This window comes from Ovis canadensis, chromosome 12 (assembly GCF_042477335.2).
Source record: "Ovis canadensis isolate MfBH-ARS-UI-01 breed Bighorn chromosome 12, ARS-UI_OviCan_v2, whole genome shotgun sequence".
Taxonomy (NCBI): Eukaryota; Metazoa; Chordata; class Mammalia; order Artiodactyla; family Bovidae; genus Ovis; species Ovis canadensis.
Genome location: NC_091256.1, coordinates 30,114,483 through 30,134,577, shown reverse-complemented (window position 1 = coordinate 30,134,577; position 20,095 = coordinate 30,114,483). Strand labels below are relative to the sequence as shown.

At 38.3% G+C, this 20,095-nt stretch overlaps 1 protein-coding gene across 1 annotated transcript in view; it reads left to right on the top strand.

The window, feature by feature from the left end:
• The window catches only part of USH2A (usherin), a 939,490-nt gene that overhangs the window by 194,520 nt on the left and 724,875 nt on the right, over positions 1–20,095 (top strand). The window contains exons 12-13 of the mRNA XM_069544562.1: positions 356–997; positions 15,837–16,020. Of these exons, the coding sequence (XP_069400663.1) occupies positions 356–997; positions 15,837–16,020 (826 nt within the window). The remainder of the gene's footprint in view (positions 1–355; positions 998–15,836; positions 16,021–20,095) is intronic.

Genomic DNA, 20,095 nt, shown 5'->3' with positions numbered 1-20,095 from the left:
TAGTTAAATAATTTCAAAATAATAGTTCTGATATTTGTTATAGGAAAAGAGTTCCATTATGTGTAACAGAAGCAACATTTGCTTTAAGAATTTTTCTTTGCATTAAGTAATAAATAAAATCTTATAAAGCACATTGCAAAAAGTAATGTGGTATGTGGGTACCACTTAAATATTGCCATCATATTTTGACTATACTATCAGCCCTCTTTGGTATTACTTGTGAAAAAAACACTCAAAGTTTTATTGTGTCTGTATTAAATGTTTGTAACAGCATTGTTTGCACTTCGACTATCTTGAAAACTTAAATAGAGTTGTTTTCACATCTCTACCTTTCTAAACATATTTTTCTCTTTAGGTCTCAGATGTGATCACTGCAATTTTGGGTTTAAATTTCTCCAAAGTTTTAATGACGATGGATGTGAGCCCTGCCAGTGTAACCTCCACGGCTCAGTGAACAGACTCTGCAATCCTCTTTCTGGGCAGTGTGAGTGCAAAAAGGAAGCCAAAGGACTTCAGTGTGACACCTGCAGAGAACACTTTTACGGCCTGGATGCCACCGGTTGTAAGGCCTGTGACTGTGATGTGGCAGGGTCCCAGTCTGGGACGGTCTGTGATGCTTGGACAGGACAGTGTGTCTGCAAGCCCAATGTTGGGGGAAGACGCTGCAGTGAGTGTGTGGAGGGATACTTCTACCAGCGGCAAAACCATTCTTTCCTCTGTCTGCCTTGTAGCTGCGATAGGACTGGGACCATAAATGGCTCTCTGCTCTGTGACAAATCGACAGGACAGTGTCCCTGCAAATTAGGAGTAACAGGTCTTCACTGTAATCAGTGTGAGCCTCACAGGTACAATCTGACCGTTGGCAGTTTTCAAGGCTGCCAGATGTGTGAGTGTGACTCCCTGGGGACATTACCTGGGAACATTTGTGACCCACTCAGTGGCCAGTGCCCATGTTTGCCTAATCGTCAAGGAAGAAGGTGTAATCAATGTCAACCAGGTAAGAGAAATGTGTTACATTTTCAGTACAAGACAACTTACTTTTTATTCTGCATCAGGTGATTCCTCTTTGCTTCTCAGTTAGGACTTTGAAAAAAATAATCTCCAATACCACTGTTGCATTTATATTGTTATCTAATAGAGATGTAACTATTTGGTCTATTAAAGATTATGTGGCATATTTGTGTTTCTATATTGGAGTGACCATTTAGATAAATGCCGCATTCAGACACTTAATAATTGAGACTTTTATTTCATTTCTCAACTTGAATTAAATTCCCTTTTAGCAACTAAATAAAAGCTAAGAACAGCAAGAATATATTTTATATTCCAGACAAAGGAAACTTGAGTTGATTATCTGCACAATGCTAGATATTCAGATGATGAACTTTCTCAATAAAGGCTAAGTGTTTTTATTGAATGAGCTATATGTCCTGGCATCATATAGAAACATCTAAAATTACTTAAATTTTTTTTAAGGCTTTATTTACATTTTCTCTGGTGACTCACTGGTAAAGAATCCGCCTACAGTGTGGAAGACCTGGGTTCGATCCCTGGATTGGGAAGATCCCCTGGAGACGGGAATGGCTACCCACTCCAGTATTCTTGCCTGGAGAAGTCCATCGACTGGATAGCCCACAAGGTCGCAAAGAGTCAGACATGACTGAGCGACTTTTGCTTTCACTTTCATTTACATTATTATTATTATTATTTAAATTCTGGGGGCTTTTCTGGTGGCTCAGTGGTAAAGAACCTGCCTGCCAATGTAGGAGACATGGGTTTGATCACTGGATCAGGAAGATCCCTTGGAGAAAGAAGTGCAACCCACTCTAGTATTCTTGCCAGGGAAATCGCATGGAAGAAGGAGCCTGGCAGGGTATAGTCTATGAGGTTGCAAAAGAGTCTGACACGATTTAGTGATTAAACAACAAAAAAAGTTGGTTTAGAGTGTGGTGTTAGTTTCTCCTGTACAGCAAAGTGAATCAGTTAAATGTATATATCCATTCTTTTTCAGATCCTTTTCTCACAGAGGTAGAAAACAAACCTATGGTTACCCAGTGAGTAAGGGGGAGGGTAAATTGGGAGATCAGGATTGGCATATGCACACTCCTATATATAAAATAGATAAATAATGAGGACCTATCTTATAGCACAGGGAACTCTACTCAGTACTCTCTAGAATTATTTTTAAAAGACATTAAGTTAATAAAATAGGCTACTATTTAGTCCTACTGTGCCCATCTTTCCAGATTTCCCAATTGGAAGAAAAATGAACCCTATCCATGGCTTTCTCTTTGCCTTTATATGATTTAATTAAAGCAATGTACTTTCTTTAGGGTACGTTCATCATGGTGTTATGATAAGTGTAAATATTTATCAGTTGTTTAACAGCTGTACTAATCATTGTCCTGTCTAGCAAAATTAACTCTGAGTTATCTGAACCTGTGAAAATGAAGGTGATGCAAATTTAAAAGGGTGATTTGCCTGCCAGAGAGGATAAGACTAAGGAATTCAGCTCAGGAGAATTGGACAAAACCTTTCCCTTGACATTGGTCAGTGTGACAAGTAAACCCAAAGAGACAGAAAAGAATTGATAAATAGTTAATTTCCTTTAAGATAAAATATCAGAAAAAAATACAAACTAGCTTCAACATAAGTGGAGGCTTTATTATCACTGAATGTTCCATAAAACCTGACATGGAGCAAATGCAGTCAGGACTTAGAAACTAGAAAGCTCCTATTCATTCATTTATTCCCACCCTCTGTCTGTCTGCAGATGGGCACCTTTTGCTTCTCTTACCCTCTCTGTGTGATTGTATGGTCACTGCTGTCCTCCGAGTTTGCTTACAGTTCTAATTCCAGTTATACAGAGAGACATTAGCTGCTTCTTAGTTACAGTTTCAGGAAGAAGATCCTAATTGACTCTCATTGATTCTAATTGACTGAGTTTTGTTAGGGTGGCCATGTCTGTGGCAGTTCACTGTGACCAGTGTCAGGATCACCTAAAATAAGCCTGGCTTCTAGGAATCACTCCTTCAGGTAGGAGCAAGGTGGTAAGTATCCCAGGAAACAGAAAGATAATTGAGAGTTGAGCAGATAACCTACCTGACAGCTGCAGCATATTATGACTTTCAGCTTCAGATTTATCCTTCCAAATGTGCAATCATTTTTTCATATTCTAAGACTTTTTAAAAAAATATTTGTTAACACTTCAGTTCTGGAAATAGTGTAATCCATTTCTGCACAAATAGCCATGATTTATATATCCTTCTTTGTAAGTAAGCCAGCAAAAGTTAATAGAGCAAATGTAATATGCTTTTGACTTGTTTTCCATTGTTAAAGTTTATTTAGTGTTTCATTCTGACCTAGAATACAGCAATACAATAGAACTAGAGATCAATGGACTCAAATCACAACAGGAGGGTCAGGGCTTCAGATCCTCTTGTGGACTAATACATTCAGTGGAAAAAAGAAACTGATAGATTCCTTGGATAAGGTTCTATTGGAGAGTTTTAGGGCCTAGACATGTCTAAGAGATTCCTAGAAAATTAAGCATAGGCAGATTTTTCAAGAAAAGAAATATAATCAATCATATTTTAGGGTATAACTGTGAAATAGATTTATACAGTCATAATAAAATAATCTGTGAATACTGATTTAAGCAACTAATGGGATTATTGAGGAGGTATAAAGAGCTAAATATTCATTTTCTAAATTGGAAAGACCGTAGTATAAATGTTAGAAGTTGAGATGTAACAGTATATGTATGTTACTCAGAAACAGAGAAATGAAAGAAGAAACTATAGGAGTTGAAGGTGGTTATTATAGGCAGGGAAAGTTCTGGGAGAAGGATGAAGAAGCAAGATGCCACTTTACATTGGGAATCTTTAAATTTTATTTAATTTTAAAAGCTGTATGTAAATGTTGATAAAAATGTAATTGAATGATTAGAAATCATGCTCAATCCTCATGGTCTCCTGACCACTTTCTTTTGGGGATTTATCTGGTATAGTGTTGTTTTTTAGGAGAATAGTTTCTTAGTAACTATTTGCCTAAGTAGAGATGTCACAACACTCTTCTGCAAAGGTATATGGCAAGCTGTTCTCTCTTTTAAGGAGAATACAGGATGAGGATCATTACTATTAATGAAAATCATTATCATATTTAAAGTAACCTTGTATTTTATTTACTTGTACAGTTGTCTTATTTCCCTTGTTTGAGTTCAACATCTTGAGAGTAAAGGTTATATTATTCAACTTACATAGCCATAATATCATCCTGTGTGTGCTTAGTCACTCAGTCGTGTCTGACTCTTTGTGACCCCATGGACTGTAGCCCGCCAGGCAAGAGTACTGGAGTGGGTTGCCATACCCTCCACCAGGGGATCTTCCCAACCCCGGGATCAAACACAGGTCTTCTGCATTGCAGGTGGATTCTTTACCATCTGAGCCACCAGGGAAGCCATAATATTAATATATTGTATATTGCATGCGCTCAGTAAGTGGTTTGTTTAATTGAAAAGAGAAATAGTCAGGAGTTTTACCAAGAGCATCTGTATTATGTAGGGTTCTCCAGAGAAACAGAACCAATAGAAGATGTACGTGTGTGTATATGTGTTTGTGTGTTTTTTCCCCACTGAATATATCATTCCATGGGAGGATCTGAACTCCTGACCTATTGTTTTGATTTCAGCCTGTCTACCTGTAGTCCTGTTGCACAGCTCTATACTAGTAGTTTTGCAGCTTGCTGAAGATTTCCTTCACATGTCTCCTATATTGGATACCTGGTGTCCTGAAGCCTATGTTTTCTTTTTTTTTTTCTTGGTTTATTTGTGTATTTGGTAGAATAAATGCTTCAGTAGCTTCTAAGTAAGAGTACAGGGAGGAAAGTGGTTTATTTATTTTTTTTAAAGAATTTTGAATATCTGAAATTATCTCTATTCTATACTTCGAGCTATTTGAAAATTTAGCGTTATATGGAATAATTTTCACTCAACAAATTTATTTCACCATTATCTTCTAGCAGTACCAACCTGATTCTTGCTTCTTTCTTGTTTTTCTTTTTTTTTTTAACATTCCAGAAGTTTTACTATTTCTATATCCTTCATTTCAGAAAATTTCATGATGAGATGCTTTTTGTTAAATAATTTTTCTGGGAGTTCATTGGGGCCTTTTTTCTTTAGATTAATGTTCTTATGTCTGGGAAAATCTATAAAACACCTTCATAGAAACATCTAGACCAGTGTTTGACTGAGCAACTGGACATCAAATCTCTCCAAGTGGACCATAAAATTAACCATCACAGATACCAGTTCATATCATCCCCATGTTCAGTGTAGCACTTCATCCCTGTACCTGTTGAATACAAACCCTCTCTGGTTTAACCTCTAAAGAGAAAACTCAGTGTCTTCCCTCGAAACATTATAGGGAGAACATTTGGTTTGGGGAAAGTCACCTGCCTTCAGAACTCTCTGAAGCCTTCAATTTTACTTCCCCCCACTCCCCACGCCCTAGTTCAGTTCAGTAGCTCAGTCATGTCTGACTCTTTGCAACCCCATGAATCGCAGCACGCCAGGCCTCCCTGTCCATCACCAACTCCTGGAGTTTACTCAGACTTGCGTCCATTGAGTCAGTGATGCCATCCAGCCATCTCATCCTCGGTCGTCCCCTTCTCCTCCTGCCTCCAATACCTCCCAGCATCAGAGTCTTTTCCAGTGAGTCAACTCTTCGCATGAGGTGGCCAAAGTACTGGAGTTTCAGCTTTAGCATCATTCCCTCCGAAGAAATCCCGGGGCTGATCTCCTTCAGAATGGACTGGTTGGATCTCCTTGCAGTCCAAGGGACTCTCAAGAGTCGTCTCCAACACCACAATTCAAAAGCATCAATTCTTCAGCGCTCAGCTTTCTTCACAGTCCAACTTTCGCATCCATACATGACCACTGGAAAAACCATAGCCTTGATTAGACGGACCTTAGTCGGCAAAGTAATGTTTCTGCTTTTGAATATGCTATCTAGGTTGGTCATAACTTTTCTTCCAAGGAGTAAGTGTCTTTTAATTTCATGGCTGCAATCACCATCTGCAGTGATTTTGGAGCCCCCTAAAATACCCCCCGAGTTATACAAACTTGCATCAATTAGCTTATTATTGGCCTGTCTACCTTAGGTGCTTGGCTTTTACTTGTAGATATCTGTCCTTGACTGCCATTTCCTCTTCTGTTCTTTTTTATTAAACTTTTTGAACTTTAGAAGGAAAACGGTTCAATCAACCATGCTTAACTGAAAATGTTACCACAGTATGTTCTGGGTTGTTATCTTTTCAAATCAAATCCTTATAGCCATCCTTGGTGGTCTTTCTCACACTCTTATCTCTTTTTTCAAAATCAGTCTTGTTGGTTTCACCTTTGTATATATACAGTATTTTACCACTTCTTAGCTCAGTCAATTATCCATCTGGGTTCACACCATGGTCATTTTCCTCCTGGACTATCCTAGTAGCTGCCTGAAGTCCCTGTTTCTCCTCTTTATCCTTCTCCAGTCACTCCCCAACATACAGCCAAAGTGATGCTCTTCAAGCTTTAGTCAGATCGCATCACCCCACCATGCACTGGCTTTCCATGATTGTAAGGCAACAGCAGAGTTGATGGACTCTAATGGCCCCTATGATTTGTGGTGCCCATGAACTCATTTCCAGAAGACAGTTTATTCCTCTCCAGCCTACAAATCTCACTGCTTTCCCCAGATTGTTCAGTGGTCTATACCCGGCCTTGGAACACACCTCCATAGTGGGGGGTCCATATATAGTTCCTGAACTAGTGAGTGACTTCATTGAAAAACTACCTCAATGCTCTGCTCTTATTAGCATGAGATTATTGCAAACCAGGGAGTGCTTCTTTAGCTACACATAGTGAGAGTATGGCTTTCTACCTTGCAAGGGAGGAAAGAAAATGGTAGCTTAAGGAGTTAATGCATTTTCTGGACAATGCAAGATAGTTTGTACACTTACATCTAGCCTATGGAAAAATCAAACTGTGTTTGTGGACCTCTTTTTTTTTTTCCTGTTTTATATTCTTCTAGCTTCAGAAACTACTCTGAATTTTGCTTTCTGGGTTTTATCATCTCTTCCCGTGAAATTTACATTGAAAATAGAAACCCAGAGCCTGAAGTACCTTCATTATAAACAGATGCCTCACAGTTGTCAGCCCTGCAGTGGGCACATTAAAATGCACTGCTGTGATCAGAAAACTTTCTCTCTACTTCTTTAAAGACATCAAGAAATCTAGATCATATTATATGGAACAGACACCTACGCTGATGTGTGTACATGAGCCTCAGGTTGTGGAGGGAGCAGTGTGGTGTAGAGGGGTGAACCAGTAGCCCAAGAATCCAGCCCGCCTTTTCCATCTGTGATTGTAAGTGTTAGTGACCATCTTAGACCAGTACTCATAGACTCTTGTCCTACTTTCTTAAAAAACATTATTAAGGAAGGTGCATATAATGGAACCTCATGTATTATTAACCTAACCTTACTAGGAATGTACAAGGAATAGGCTTAATTCAACGAAAATTTATAGGCAATTTGTTAAAGCAGCAGTGCACATTAGAAGGTACATTAGAGCCACATTGGTTTTAATATGCCATTCAATAACTCGAACAGAGGTTAAAAATGCTGCTTAACCTCCATTAAGTATTTTAAAAATGCTTTAATTTAAAATTATTTGGAGTGTGCGTACATATATGAATGCACACATACCCACTCTCATAAATAGAGTGCTGAATATGTTTTCCTGGTTCGTTTTTTCAGCACTGGATGACCTCATAATATTCGGCAGCAGGCACTTAATCAGAGGCCAGGCTGAGAAAAGCAGGGAACGGTGTCAAGGCATTCCCAGCCAGTGACCCACCCTTGTCCTTGAGAACTAGAGGCAGAGAGGGTTTATTGAGGACTCTGCAGCTTTGGAATAACATAAAGGCTAATTTATAATGAAAACAGCTTCACATGACACGTTTTGTGTTAATAGGACAATTCCTCATGCTTCCGTCTGGTATTTACTTTGGGTTCGCTTTTATAACTGAAATAGACCATTAGAAAGTAAAGCAAAGTATCTTGTTTCATTAAGAAGCATATCATATTTGTTAAGAAATGAGCTCATAAACCAGAAATGCATGCAAGACCCCACCAATGCAATTGGAATTAGATGGCTGATACTCCATTAAAAATCAGTGCCTCAAAGTTGAAATCTGATTATGACACATGTCCCTGAGTTTGGTGAGATGGCTTCTCCTGATTAACATGTTTTTCACAGAAAGACCACCGAATAAGAGTCTTTTCCTTAATAAACCACCAGGAAAGAATATTGTCAGAGGAAATATGGACCACAATCCTACCAACATCTGGGGAGAAAAAGGATTTTAATAGGTCATTATTTAAATTTTAGGAAACCCTCACTGTCATTGAAAACTGCCTAGTAAAAATTGCAGTGATGGAATGGATAATATTTGCTGAATATATACGTTTGTCAGACCCTGGAATTGAGTGTTATCTAAAAAAATCCCATTTAATATACACACTATTTCTATGATGGAAGGACCAGTATTGTTTTTGTTAGGGGAAATGAGGTCTCATTAAGTGGAAAAGTCGTTTACAGTTCCAAGTCCATCTGACCTCACATTCTGCACTCTGAAAGAGTAAAGCTTTTTCCCAATAGCTCATTATTTGTCATAAACATTCACTTAACAAATATTTGAGGGTGGGTTGAAATACATACTCTTACAAGTGTTTGTAACCTCTCCCCACCCTCAAATTCATGTCACTCTATGATTCCTCCTACTGCTTCAGGTAGGGTATTTCATTTCTTTTGCTAAATCAGAGTAACAGTCACAAAATGAAAATTGATGGAGTTGTGGGAGGTGATCAGATAATGAAGAGATGACTGAAGAGTCTAGAATTGGGATTACTTTATGGACTAAGTTGAGGAAGTGTTTGGGATGATTGCCATGGTACAGGGTACTTTGGAACACACCTGTGATAAATATTGTGACTGAGAAAAGTGAGAACAAAGAAAATAAAATTTTGCTGTGCTGTGGATTATGAATATGCATATATATCTATGCTCTGTAATCTCTAAGACTTAATCAGAACTGCCTTTATATTCTTTTATGTTACTGGATTTAATTCTTAGAGAATGAACATATGAATATTGACATGAATACTCACATACGTATGAAAACCAGTTGTTTTTTTTATGAAACAAAATCCAATAGGATAATTTCCCTTATTGGGACATAATATTATACTCTGTTCTAATAACTGGAGACATATTTTGGGGGTGATATTTTCTTTCTGAAACTCTGTTCCATTCCTTGACATGATAAGGATTACAGTTTTAATTGATCAATTTGTCATGCTTATTCATACACATTTCCTGCTATTTTCCCTGATATCCGACCTCTTCCAACCAGTCACTCTCATGACTTACAAATTTATGTTTACCATCTTCTTTTCATTATTAAAGAGGTCATATGATATTGTAGAGAGTAACATATCCTCCCTTTCATCCTTTCAGCCATATGTCCATTTCACATATCCATTTTTCAATTAACCTCTATTGAATAAATTACTGTACACCAGGGCCTCTGCTGCTATAAGATATACAGCCATAAACATATTAAAGCATTACAGTTTAGTTGGGGAAACTGATTCATGTAAATATAACACATTTGTGATAAGTGTGATATTAGAAATGCAAAGATACAGAAGTAGTAAAATGAAGGGGCTGATTAACTCTTGAAGGAAAGGGAGACCTAAAGATCTTAGCTGTGTTTCCTGAGCTGAATTTTTAAAATAAATAAAATAAAATAAAATAGAAATTGGCAAACTATTCAAGTAGGGGTAATAGTCCAGGAAGAAGTAGTAGGAGCAGCGAATTTAAATACATCAGTCAGTTCAGTTGCTCAGTTGTGTCCAACTCTTTGTGATTCCATGGACTACAGCATGCCAGGCTTCCCTGTACATCACCAATTCCTGGAGCTTGATCCAACTCATGTCCATGCTATCCAACCATCTTGTCCTTTGTCATTCCCTTCTCCTCCTGCCTTCAATCTTTCCCAGCTTCTGAGTCTTTCCCAATGAGTTCGTATTTCACATCAGGTAGCCAGAATATTGGAGCTTCACCTTCAATTAAATATATATCTAATGGAAAATGAGTTTTTCAAATGCGTAAAGGGAAATAGTAGCTTGAGATTAATAATAATATTTATGAATGTATTTGTTAACATTTGGTCAAATCTGTGAACAATAATTTTAGCATTTTGTTGTTCAATTGCTAAGTCATGTCTGACTCCTTGTGACCCCATGGACTGCAGCAAGGCAGGCTCTCTTGTCCATCTCTATCTCCTGGAGTTTGCTCAAATTCATGTCCATTGAGTCAGTGATGCTATCCAACCATCTCATCCTCTGCAGTCCCCTTCTTCTTTTGCCTTCAATCTTTGCCAGCATCAAGGTCTTTTACAATGAGTTTGTTCTTTGCGTCAGGTAGGCAAAGTATTGGAGCTTCAGCCTCTGTCCTTCCAATGAATATTCAGAGTTGATTTGCTTTAGGATTGACTGGTTTGATCTTGCAATCCAAGGGACTCTCAAGAGTCTTCTCAAACAACACAATTCAAAAACATCAATTCCACAGCACTCAGCTTTATGGTTCAACTTTTACATCCATACATGACTATGGAAAAACTGTAGCCCATGCAGACCTTTGTTGGCAAAATGACATCTCTGCTTTTTAATGTTCTGTCTAGGTTTGTCATAGCTTTCCTTTGAGGGAGCAAGCATCTTTTAATTTCATGGCTGCAGTCACCATCCCCAGTGATTCTGAAGCCTTAGATGATAAAATATGTCACTGCTTCCACTTTTCCCCCTTCTTTTTGTGATAATTTTAGCATTATTTTCAAACAAAACCCCTAAATGGAGGAAAATTGTTATTATTTTAATTTGAAAATTAGCATCATCTTCTCCACTTCATTTTGAAGCGATTGATTTGAAAAATGGTTTCTCCAATAGTCTTGCTGCCTGGGGTAGATGAGTCACGCATTCCTCCCTAGACTCTTTTCTTAATATAGTGTCCATTCTCGGTTTAAGGTGAGAATTGTATCTTCTAAATGGCTCATAATTAGTGCTTAGCTTCAGTTCTGCCCTCCTTTTCTGCATAAGACCTGGAGGTTAAACTTGTTTTCTCTCTCCCATTTCCAGACTTCAGCAAAGCCTAGTTGTTCATGGTCCTCAGGAGGGACATTGCTAGGAAATGGGCTCTTCTTTTATGCCCAGGACAGGTACTGTGCTGTGCAAATAGCCACTACAGGATAGCATACCAACTGCCTGGCTAATAACTTTGAACTCGAAGGATGCTGTAAGCCTGGATAAGCAATACTCTTTTATGATACAAACGACTTTTTGCCTTAGCTGTATAACACATTGTTTCCCACCTGAGACTTATCTTATCTGGGACCAGGAGTTGGAGGAAAAGAAGAAACTTTAGTGGGCTCCTGTGTGCTCTCTATGTGTGAACTCTTAGCCCTGAGTAATGGAAGGTTAATACGTTCGTCCTAATGACTATGTTTTAGAATGTGTTACAAAATCACCTGTGGAAAGAAATTTCTAAAAGATCAGTTAAAAGGATGCAGACATGCAGATGGGGAACATGAAGAAGAGCTAATGGAGGGAGATCAGGAATGTATGGAGTTAAAAAAAAAAAGAAAGAAATTAAGGTCAGTTATCTTTAAGCTGCAGTCCAGAGTTGAAGTTTAAGGAGGAGGGAAGGGAGAATGTTTTCTATAGTTAGGAGTCATAAAAGTAGCAGTAATGGTCCTGAATTAGGCACATTTAGGTAAGGCAAGAAGTAAGCATTGAGCATGAAGATACCTGAGTCATCCTAATTAGAACTGTTTAAAAATAGGACAACTAAAATACTGATGGGATTAACCTTTATAATCATGCTGTTGAGAGGAGGAAGAGAATTAACCCCAAGACAAATTCCAACACAGGCTTTTCCTTGAAGCCCTGCTGTCCAGTTTGCAGTCTCCCTGGGCTCTTTAATATCTGTCTTGTCCTTCTCTGCTTATACCTCTGCTTTTTCTGTGTGCTTTATTCTGTAAAACTTGGGCAACCCAATCTTCTGCACCAAAATCTACCCTGATGCTCTATACAGATTCATCTAACAAATCATTTCTTGTAAAAATCATTCCTAATTTTTCTAGAATTCTCTGTGGCTTGGATGTATTGCAATGTCTAAATTGACTCTATTCCTAACTATCTGTTTTAATGGATCATTTATCCTAATTGGAGAGCTATTAGGACCTGCATGATGCCATCATCATGAATCTTAAGGACTTAAGTACTTTTGTGCATTCTCAGTCACTTCAGTTGTGTCCAACTTTATGCAACCCTATGGACTGTAGCCCGCCAAGTTCCTCTCTGTTCATGACACTCTCCAGGCAAGAATACTGAAGTGGGTTGGCATGCCCTCCTTCACGGGATCTACCTGACCTAGAGATCAAACCCACATCTCCTGCATTGCAGGTGGATTCTTTACCCACTGAGCCACCTCAGAAAAGAAAATACATATAATCCACCTACAATGGTCTTGAGTCCAAAATAGAAGCCTTCTATATTTGTGATTTTGATTACACAATGAATCAGGTAGGAGAGTATATACAGCAATTTTCTGTCAGTGTATGCAAAGAAGCATAGTCTTCTTGTAAGTTACTATTAAAAATAATAGACTTGTTTCTTTCCAATTGAATGGCACAGATTTTGAGCTTCTTCCTTCCCTATTTTACTCTTCCTAAAGCCTTTAAAGAGAGAATATGCAGGGTCTAGGAGAAGAAAAAAATTAATTGTTAATGCACATGAAAGAATGGCTTGTTTTCAACTACAGCTTTGAATGAATTTTACAATGTTCCAATTACTTTCTGTTTTTCCCTAAATAATAGATAACACAGAGTGATTCTCTTTGTGCTCATGGTCTTTTTCTCTCATATCACTCATATTTTTATACACCTAAGTTAGTGATTGTGACAACTGTGCAATTTGTTTTCATTTGCCAGAACTTTATTTATTGTTTCAATAAAATATTTTGTTATGCACACACTTGTGAGCATATTTTGGTGTATGTGCATATATATGTACATATACAGGTACCGCACAAACACTTACATCAGGCAACACCCAGAACCATTTCTCCCTCATATGCCTGCTCCATCATCCAAATGTCCAATGTATTCCTAACATTATAGCTGTCAATTTCCTCCTCCTATGTCCAAGAAGTTTTAAGTAACTTGAAAATATTTTTTAATCATATTTGTCTTTTTCTATAAGAAAAATATGGATTTTATAACTAATCTAAATTCTGTTTTTTAAAAATGGAGTATTTGTGGGGAACAATGCCTGCCTAATCATTTGGTGCAGTTTTGTGAATTCCAATATTTGAGTAGCCTACTTTGTGACTAGCACTGTACTGGATGCTGGGGAGATAATGATGAATTAGTTATATGAGGTTCCTGCCTTCACAGAGGATAAAATTTTGTGGAAATGAGTTTAATTATACTTTTTGTCAGCACTCTATGGGAAATAGACAGGACACTGAAATACATAGGCACATCTAAACTAACCTAGAACAGGTTACTGGAAGAATTCACGAGACTTGTTATGCATAGTGTGAGCTAAGCAGAAAAGATGGGTCCAAGTCATTTCAGCAGACAGAACTGCCCATGCAAAGGCTTTCAGGCACCAAGAGCATGACTGGGGCAGGCAGGATGGGCAGGGAATTGAAACTAGGGAGATAGATGGAACCAGACTGCATGGCTGGAGGCTGTGCTAGGGATTTCTTCATTTTCCTTAAGGGAATAGGAAATTATCACATAATTTTAAATAGGAGAATGAGATCTTCAATCTGCACTCTGAAAAAGATGGTTCCAGCTTCACTATGAAGAACAGGAGAGGAGAGGAGTGGTGCTAGTAGGTGAGAGTCTCTGCAGTTGATGTGCCGGGGTTTGAATCTGCTATTTGTCAACTCTATCAGTTTAGGAAAGCTTGTTAATCTTTCTAACCTTCAGTTTTCTAATTTATATAATGGACATAATGCCGAATTATGAGCATTGCTCTGAGAACTAAATTCGATAATTAATATAAAGTTTTAGCATAGCCTCGGGTGGTGTTCAGTCACTAAGCTGTATCTGACTCTTTGCAACCCCATCGACTGCAGCATGCCAGGTTCCCCTATCCTTCACCATCTCCCAAAGTGTGCTCAGATTCGTGTCCATTGAGTCAGTGATGCTCATGTCATCCTTTGCCACCCACTTCTCCTTTTGCCTTCAGTCTTTCCGAACATCAAAGTCTTTTTCTGGTGCATACTCTTAACAATAAAAAAGTAGGTAGTGACTTTAACTAGGGAGGTGGGGGTGGAGAATAGAAGTCCTACAATTCTTAAAAGACAGTATTCCTAGGACTTAGTTATTAGCTAGGTGTAGGGGCAGAGAGGAGTGAAAGACTCAAGGGTTGCCAGTTTTGGCAAAAAGCAGGAAAGTGAATGTGAAAGTTGCTCAGTCATGTCCAACTCTTTGCAACTCCGTGGACCATACACAGAGTCCATGGAATTCTCCAGGCCATAATACTGGAGTGGGTAGCCTTTCCCTTCTTCAGAGGATCTTCCTGACCCATGAATCAAACCAGGGTCTCCTGTGTTGCAGGCGGATTCTTTACCAACTGAGCTATCAGGGAAGGCCTAAGATGCAGGATCCTCAGATAAATTTGAATTTAAGATAGTGTTTTTGAATATAAGGAGATACCACATGGGACATATTTATATTAAAATGATTGTTGTTTATTAGAAATTAAAATTTAGCTGAGTATCCTGTGTTTGATCTGGTTATCCTACCAAAGATGTCTCAGGGTTCTAGCTGAAGCAAGTAAATAATAGATGGTGGTACTATTTGCTGAAATGGAGATGATCAGAGGAGGGACCAGTCTTTAGTGGAAAGATTATGAATTGTAGGTGCCAAGAATACACCCAAGTACAACGTCAATTATTTACTCAGCCTTTCTTTGGTCATAATTGACATACTGGTAAAGAACAGCTATGGAGAAGGCAATGGCAACTCACTCCAGTACTCTTGCCTGGAAAATCCCATGGATGGAGGAGCCTAGTAGGCTGCAGTCCATGGGGTCATTAAGAGTTGAGCATGACTTCACTTTTACTTTCACTTTTCACTTTCATGCATTGGAGAAGGAAATGGCAACCCACTTTAGTATTCTTGCCTGGGGAATCCCAGGGACAGAGGAGCCTAATGGGCTGCCATCTATGGGGTCGCACAGAGTCGGACACAACTGAAGTGAATTAGCAGCAGCAGCAGCAGCAGCAGCAAAGAACAGCTATAATCACATTTGTGCAGGAAATTGGAGAAGGCGATGGCACCCCACTCCAGTACTCTTGCCTGGAAAATCCCATGAATGGAGGAGCCTGGTGGGCTGCAGTCCATGGGGTCGCGAAGAGTCGGACATGACTGAGTGACTTCACTTTCACTTTTCACTTTCATGCATTGGAGAAGGAAATGGCAACCCATTCCAGTGTTCTTGCCTGGATAATCCCAGGGACGGGGGAACCTGGTGGGCTGCCATCTATGAGGTCGCACAGAGTCAGACACGACTGAAGCAACTTAGCAGCAGCAGCAGCAGTACAGAAAATTAGACAGTGTTGTGGTAGAGTGTTCAGTTTTTCAGTGTAATCAAAACATTATTTTTTAAGAAAAACTGGATAGAAAGTATAATAAAAACTTTCATTTCTTTATTTCCAGGCTTTTATATTTCTCCAGGCAATGCCACTGGCTGCCTGCCATGTTCATGCCACACCACTGGTGCAGTTAATCACATCTGTAATAGCTTGACTGGTCAATGTGTTTGTCAAGATGCTTCCATTGCTGGACAAAGTTGTGACTATTGTAAAGATCTTTACTTTGGATTTGATTCTCTAACTGGGAGGTAAGTACTTATAAGAATTAATAATCAGATATTTTTGCTAAATTGTATTTGCAATTACTAACAGAAATTATTTGGCCATATATTTTGTAAGAAGCAATATTTTCTATCCTCCTTAGTTTGCTAATCTATTCTTCATTCCTGGGTTGGGACGATGCCCTGATGAAGGGAATGGCTTTCCACTCCAGTATTCTTGCCTGAAGATTCCATGGATAGAGGAGCCTGGTGGCCTACATACAGTCCATGAGATGGCAAAGAGTCAGACAGAAGTGAGCAACTGAACATGCAGAGTTATCTTTCCAGATTTCCTAGAGATTGAGTGTATAGGTTGTTATACATTGATAAATGTGCCCAGTGTTAGGGCTTGGGGATATTTAATAAGATAAAATACTTTTTTTTGCAAAGAACTCAAAATTTGGATGTGAAGGAAGGTAAAGAAATATCCATAGCACAAAATACACATGCACGCACACACACACACACACACACACACACACACACACACAAGCTAGGATAGGTAGCATGTGTGTGTACACTTTGTTCTACATGGACCCTGAATTTATTACAGCATTCTTTTATGTTCCTTTTGCCTTTTTAATTTAGATTTAAAGACTAGCAGATGAGAAACATCTTTGAATTCAGTGATAAGATTTTTTTCTAGTGTGTAAAGTAACTTGTGAAAGTAAATTAGCCACTTTTCAAAGTTATACTGTCTTTAATGTTCTACCTCTTACTTCCTATATATCTGTGAGCATTTGCTTTCGTGCAAATGTTTTCATTGCTGTATTTTTGAAAGTGTGCTGGAATGCCAGTTCCATGTCTGTGTTTTTGGGTCTGATCAAATTATAAATTTGTCCACTATTGGGACTATATCCATGAATTCTCTGACATTCCTATCCCCAAGAAACTAATGTTGTGTTTGCATATACCAGTCAAATCTATTTCTCAATATGTGTGTGTTTAAAAATATGAATGCTAATTATTCAAGGATTGGAGATTATTTTTTTACCTTATTGTCCCCTTACCACCTGCCTTTTGACTGTTATACTCCTCATTAACACCTCAATTAGACTGTGGACAGGGTGATGGGGGTAAATTATTAAAAATGAATTCAAACTATTTTATTTGTCTTTCTACTAAAATTCAATTTAATTAAAAAACATTGACATACTCCATAAGATACTTATTAAAAAACTTTTAAGTTCTTATTACATATCTTGTGTTTCAATACATGCTGTTCAACTTCTGTTACCATTGGAATACATCTTGGTTAGTCTGAGAGCATTACTACCCTTCTCTACAAATACTAAATCTCTCTGAATGAGTGTATAAATGCATGGTACAATAAATGCTAAATAAAAAGTCTAACTATGCTCTTGGTAGTAAAATCAGGGCCAGTGATTACACCTATTACCCGTCTACATTATTTTTGTTGAATGACCATCTCACAAATTCTCCAGTTGGAACTCTGGGGTCAGTTAATTTCACCCCTGGCCACCTCTGTCTTTAGAATTCCCATCTTTTCCATAGTCCTTCTGACAGCACTTTATTACCAAGAGAAAAATATCTTCACTGTCAGCTGTTGTCCTTGGACTACTCATGCCTGTCTGTGACATTTTGTGCCAGTCTCTTACCTATTTTCCGTCTACTGAGCTCCCTGTTATTCCTGCTAGTGTTGTCATTAAACCACTACTTAATGACCAAGAGATGTATAATTATCCTGGCTTTTTCACATAACTTTCTTTAAGTGCAATCTCATTCCATTTGTGATACCACTTCTTATGCCCTTCAATGTTTTAAAATTCGGTCTGACTTTACTCCATTCTACTTCCTGCTCATTTATCTACCCAGCCCACTCCCCACCCCAGTCTTATCCAGGACCGAGATAGTGCTCTATCACCTGCCACTCTTCAGTAGGACTGGCTAACACTGGAATTGGACTCCCTGGGTTAAAAGCTGGCTTCAAATGTTAACCTAAATTAATGAGAAATAGAAAGAGCCAGAAAAATAGCTATAAAATGCATCATCATCATCACAACAACAACTACATTATTAGAAGATGCTGAGGTTAAAATTAGGAAAGCAGGCAGAAATCATTAAAAGAAAAGAGATAGTTGCAGGTTGGAGTCTAGGAGATAGAGCCAACGTTTGAAAATTGTTGGGTGGCTTTATAATTGTCACGATGGTCATAGAATAAAAGATTCAGATTAAGTGTGTGTTCAAAGCAAAAAGACATGACAAGTTTGTATAAAGGCAATTGTATATTTTTACATAGTCAGTTCAGTTCAATCGCTCAGTTGTGTCTGACTCTTTGCGACCACATGAACTGCAGCATGCCAGGCCTCCCTGTCCATCACCAACTCCCGGAGTCCACCCAAACCCATGTCCATTGAGTCGGTGGTGCCATCCAACCATCCCATCCTCTGTCGTCCCTTTTCATGTTAGATGACTTATATTGAGTGAAGTGAGGAAGTACACACAAACACATATACATACACATACCCAATATCTTCTTTATCCATTCATTCACTGGTGGACACTTAGGTTGTTTCCCTATCTTGGCTATTGTGAATAATGCTGAAGTGAACTTGGAGGTGCAGCTCTCTCTTCAAGATCTTGATTTTATTTCCTGGATATACTCCCAGAACTGAGATTGCTAGAATAATAGGATAGTCCTATTTTTAGTTTTCTAAGGACCTTTCATACTGTTTTTCATAGTGGCTATACCAAGTTACATTCCCTCCAACAGCATGAGGAGTTGCCTTTTCTCCACATCCTCACCGAAACCTAGCTTTTGTGTTTTTGATAATAGCTGTTCTAAGGAATGTGAAGTGATATTTCATCGTGGTTTTGATTTGCATTTCCCTGGTGATCAGTGGTGTTAAGCAGCTTTTAATGTATCTGTTGGCCACCTCATGTCTTCTTTGGAGAAATATCTATAAATATCCTTTGCTCATTTTTTGAAAATTAGAGGATTTTTTTCCCTATTGAATTGCATGAGTTTCTTATAAATTTTTAATATTAACCCCTTATCAGATAGATGGTTCACAAATATTTTCTCATATTCTGTAGGTTGTCTTTTCACTCTGTTGGTAATTTCATTTGCTGTGTAAAAGATTTCTGGTTCATCTCTTGTTGCTTTTTTGCCCAAGCATTAGTGTCATAAAAGCCATAAAATTATTGCCCAGACCCATGTTAAGAAGCTTCCCCCCTGTTTTCATCTAGTAGTTTTAGTTTCTGATATTATCTTTAAGTTTTTAACCCACTTTGAGTTGATTTTTATATATGGTCATTTTAAGGGTCCAATTTCATTCTTCTACCTGTGAATATTCAGTTTTGCCAAAATCAGTTGACTGATATGTGTGGGTTTGTTTCTGGGTTGTCATTCTATTCCATTAGTCTATGTGTCTGCTTTTAATGCCAGGGCCATACCATTTTGATTATGCTAACTTTGTAGTATTTTCTGAAATCACGATGTCTGATGCTTCCAGTATGGTTACTATTGTTGAACCCATAGTTTGCAACTTAAAATAACTGTAGGGCTTTCTATTACCTAAGGAAGATCAGAAAAGCTGTACAGTTGACTCACTTCATCTTCAGATGGTGACAAGGGAATTTGCCTCATGCAATATATTTAAAGGATCAATTAAAGATGAAAGAAAATTAATTTATAATTGCTTCTTATGACTCATGATTTCCCAATGAGCCAATAGTATTTCTTCTCCTTTTTTAAAAAACAATCTTTTCCTTTGGCTCCCAAGATTCTGTTTCTCTGAATTGTTTTATATTTCTGTTTCTAACTGCTGCTGCTGCTGCTGTCACTTCAGTCATGTCCGACTCTGTGCGACCCCATAGACGGCAGCCCACCAGCCTCCCCCATCCCTGGGATTCTCCAGGCAAGAACACTGGAGTGGGTTGCCATTTCCTTCTCCACTGTTTCTAACTAGTCCTCTTTAATCTGACCCTTCAACTTACATATCAACATCTATGATTTCAATCATTGCATACATGTATGTGACTCTCAAATATGTTATCATCTCTCCAGGTCTTTACAATGGTTTCTAGGCCTATGGCCAGT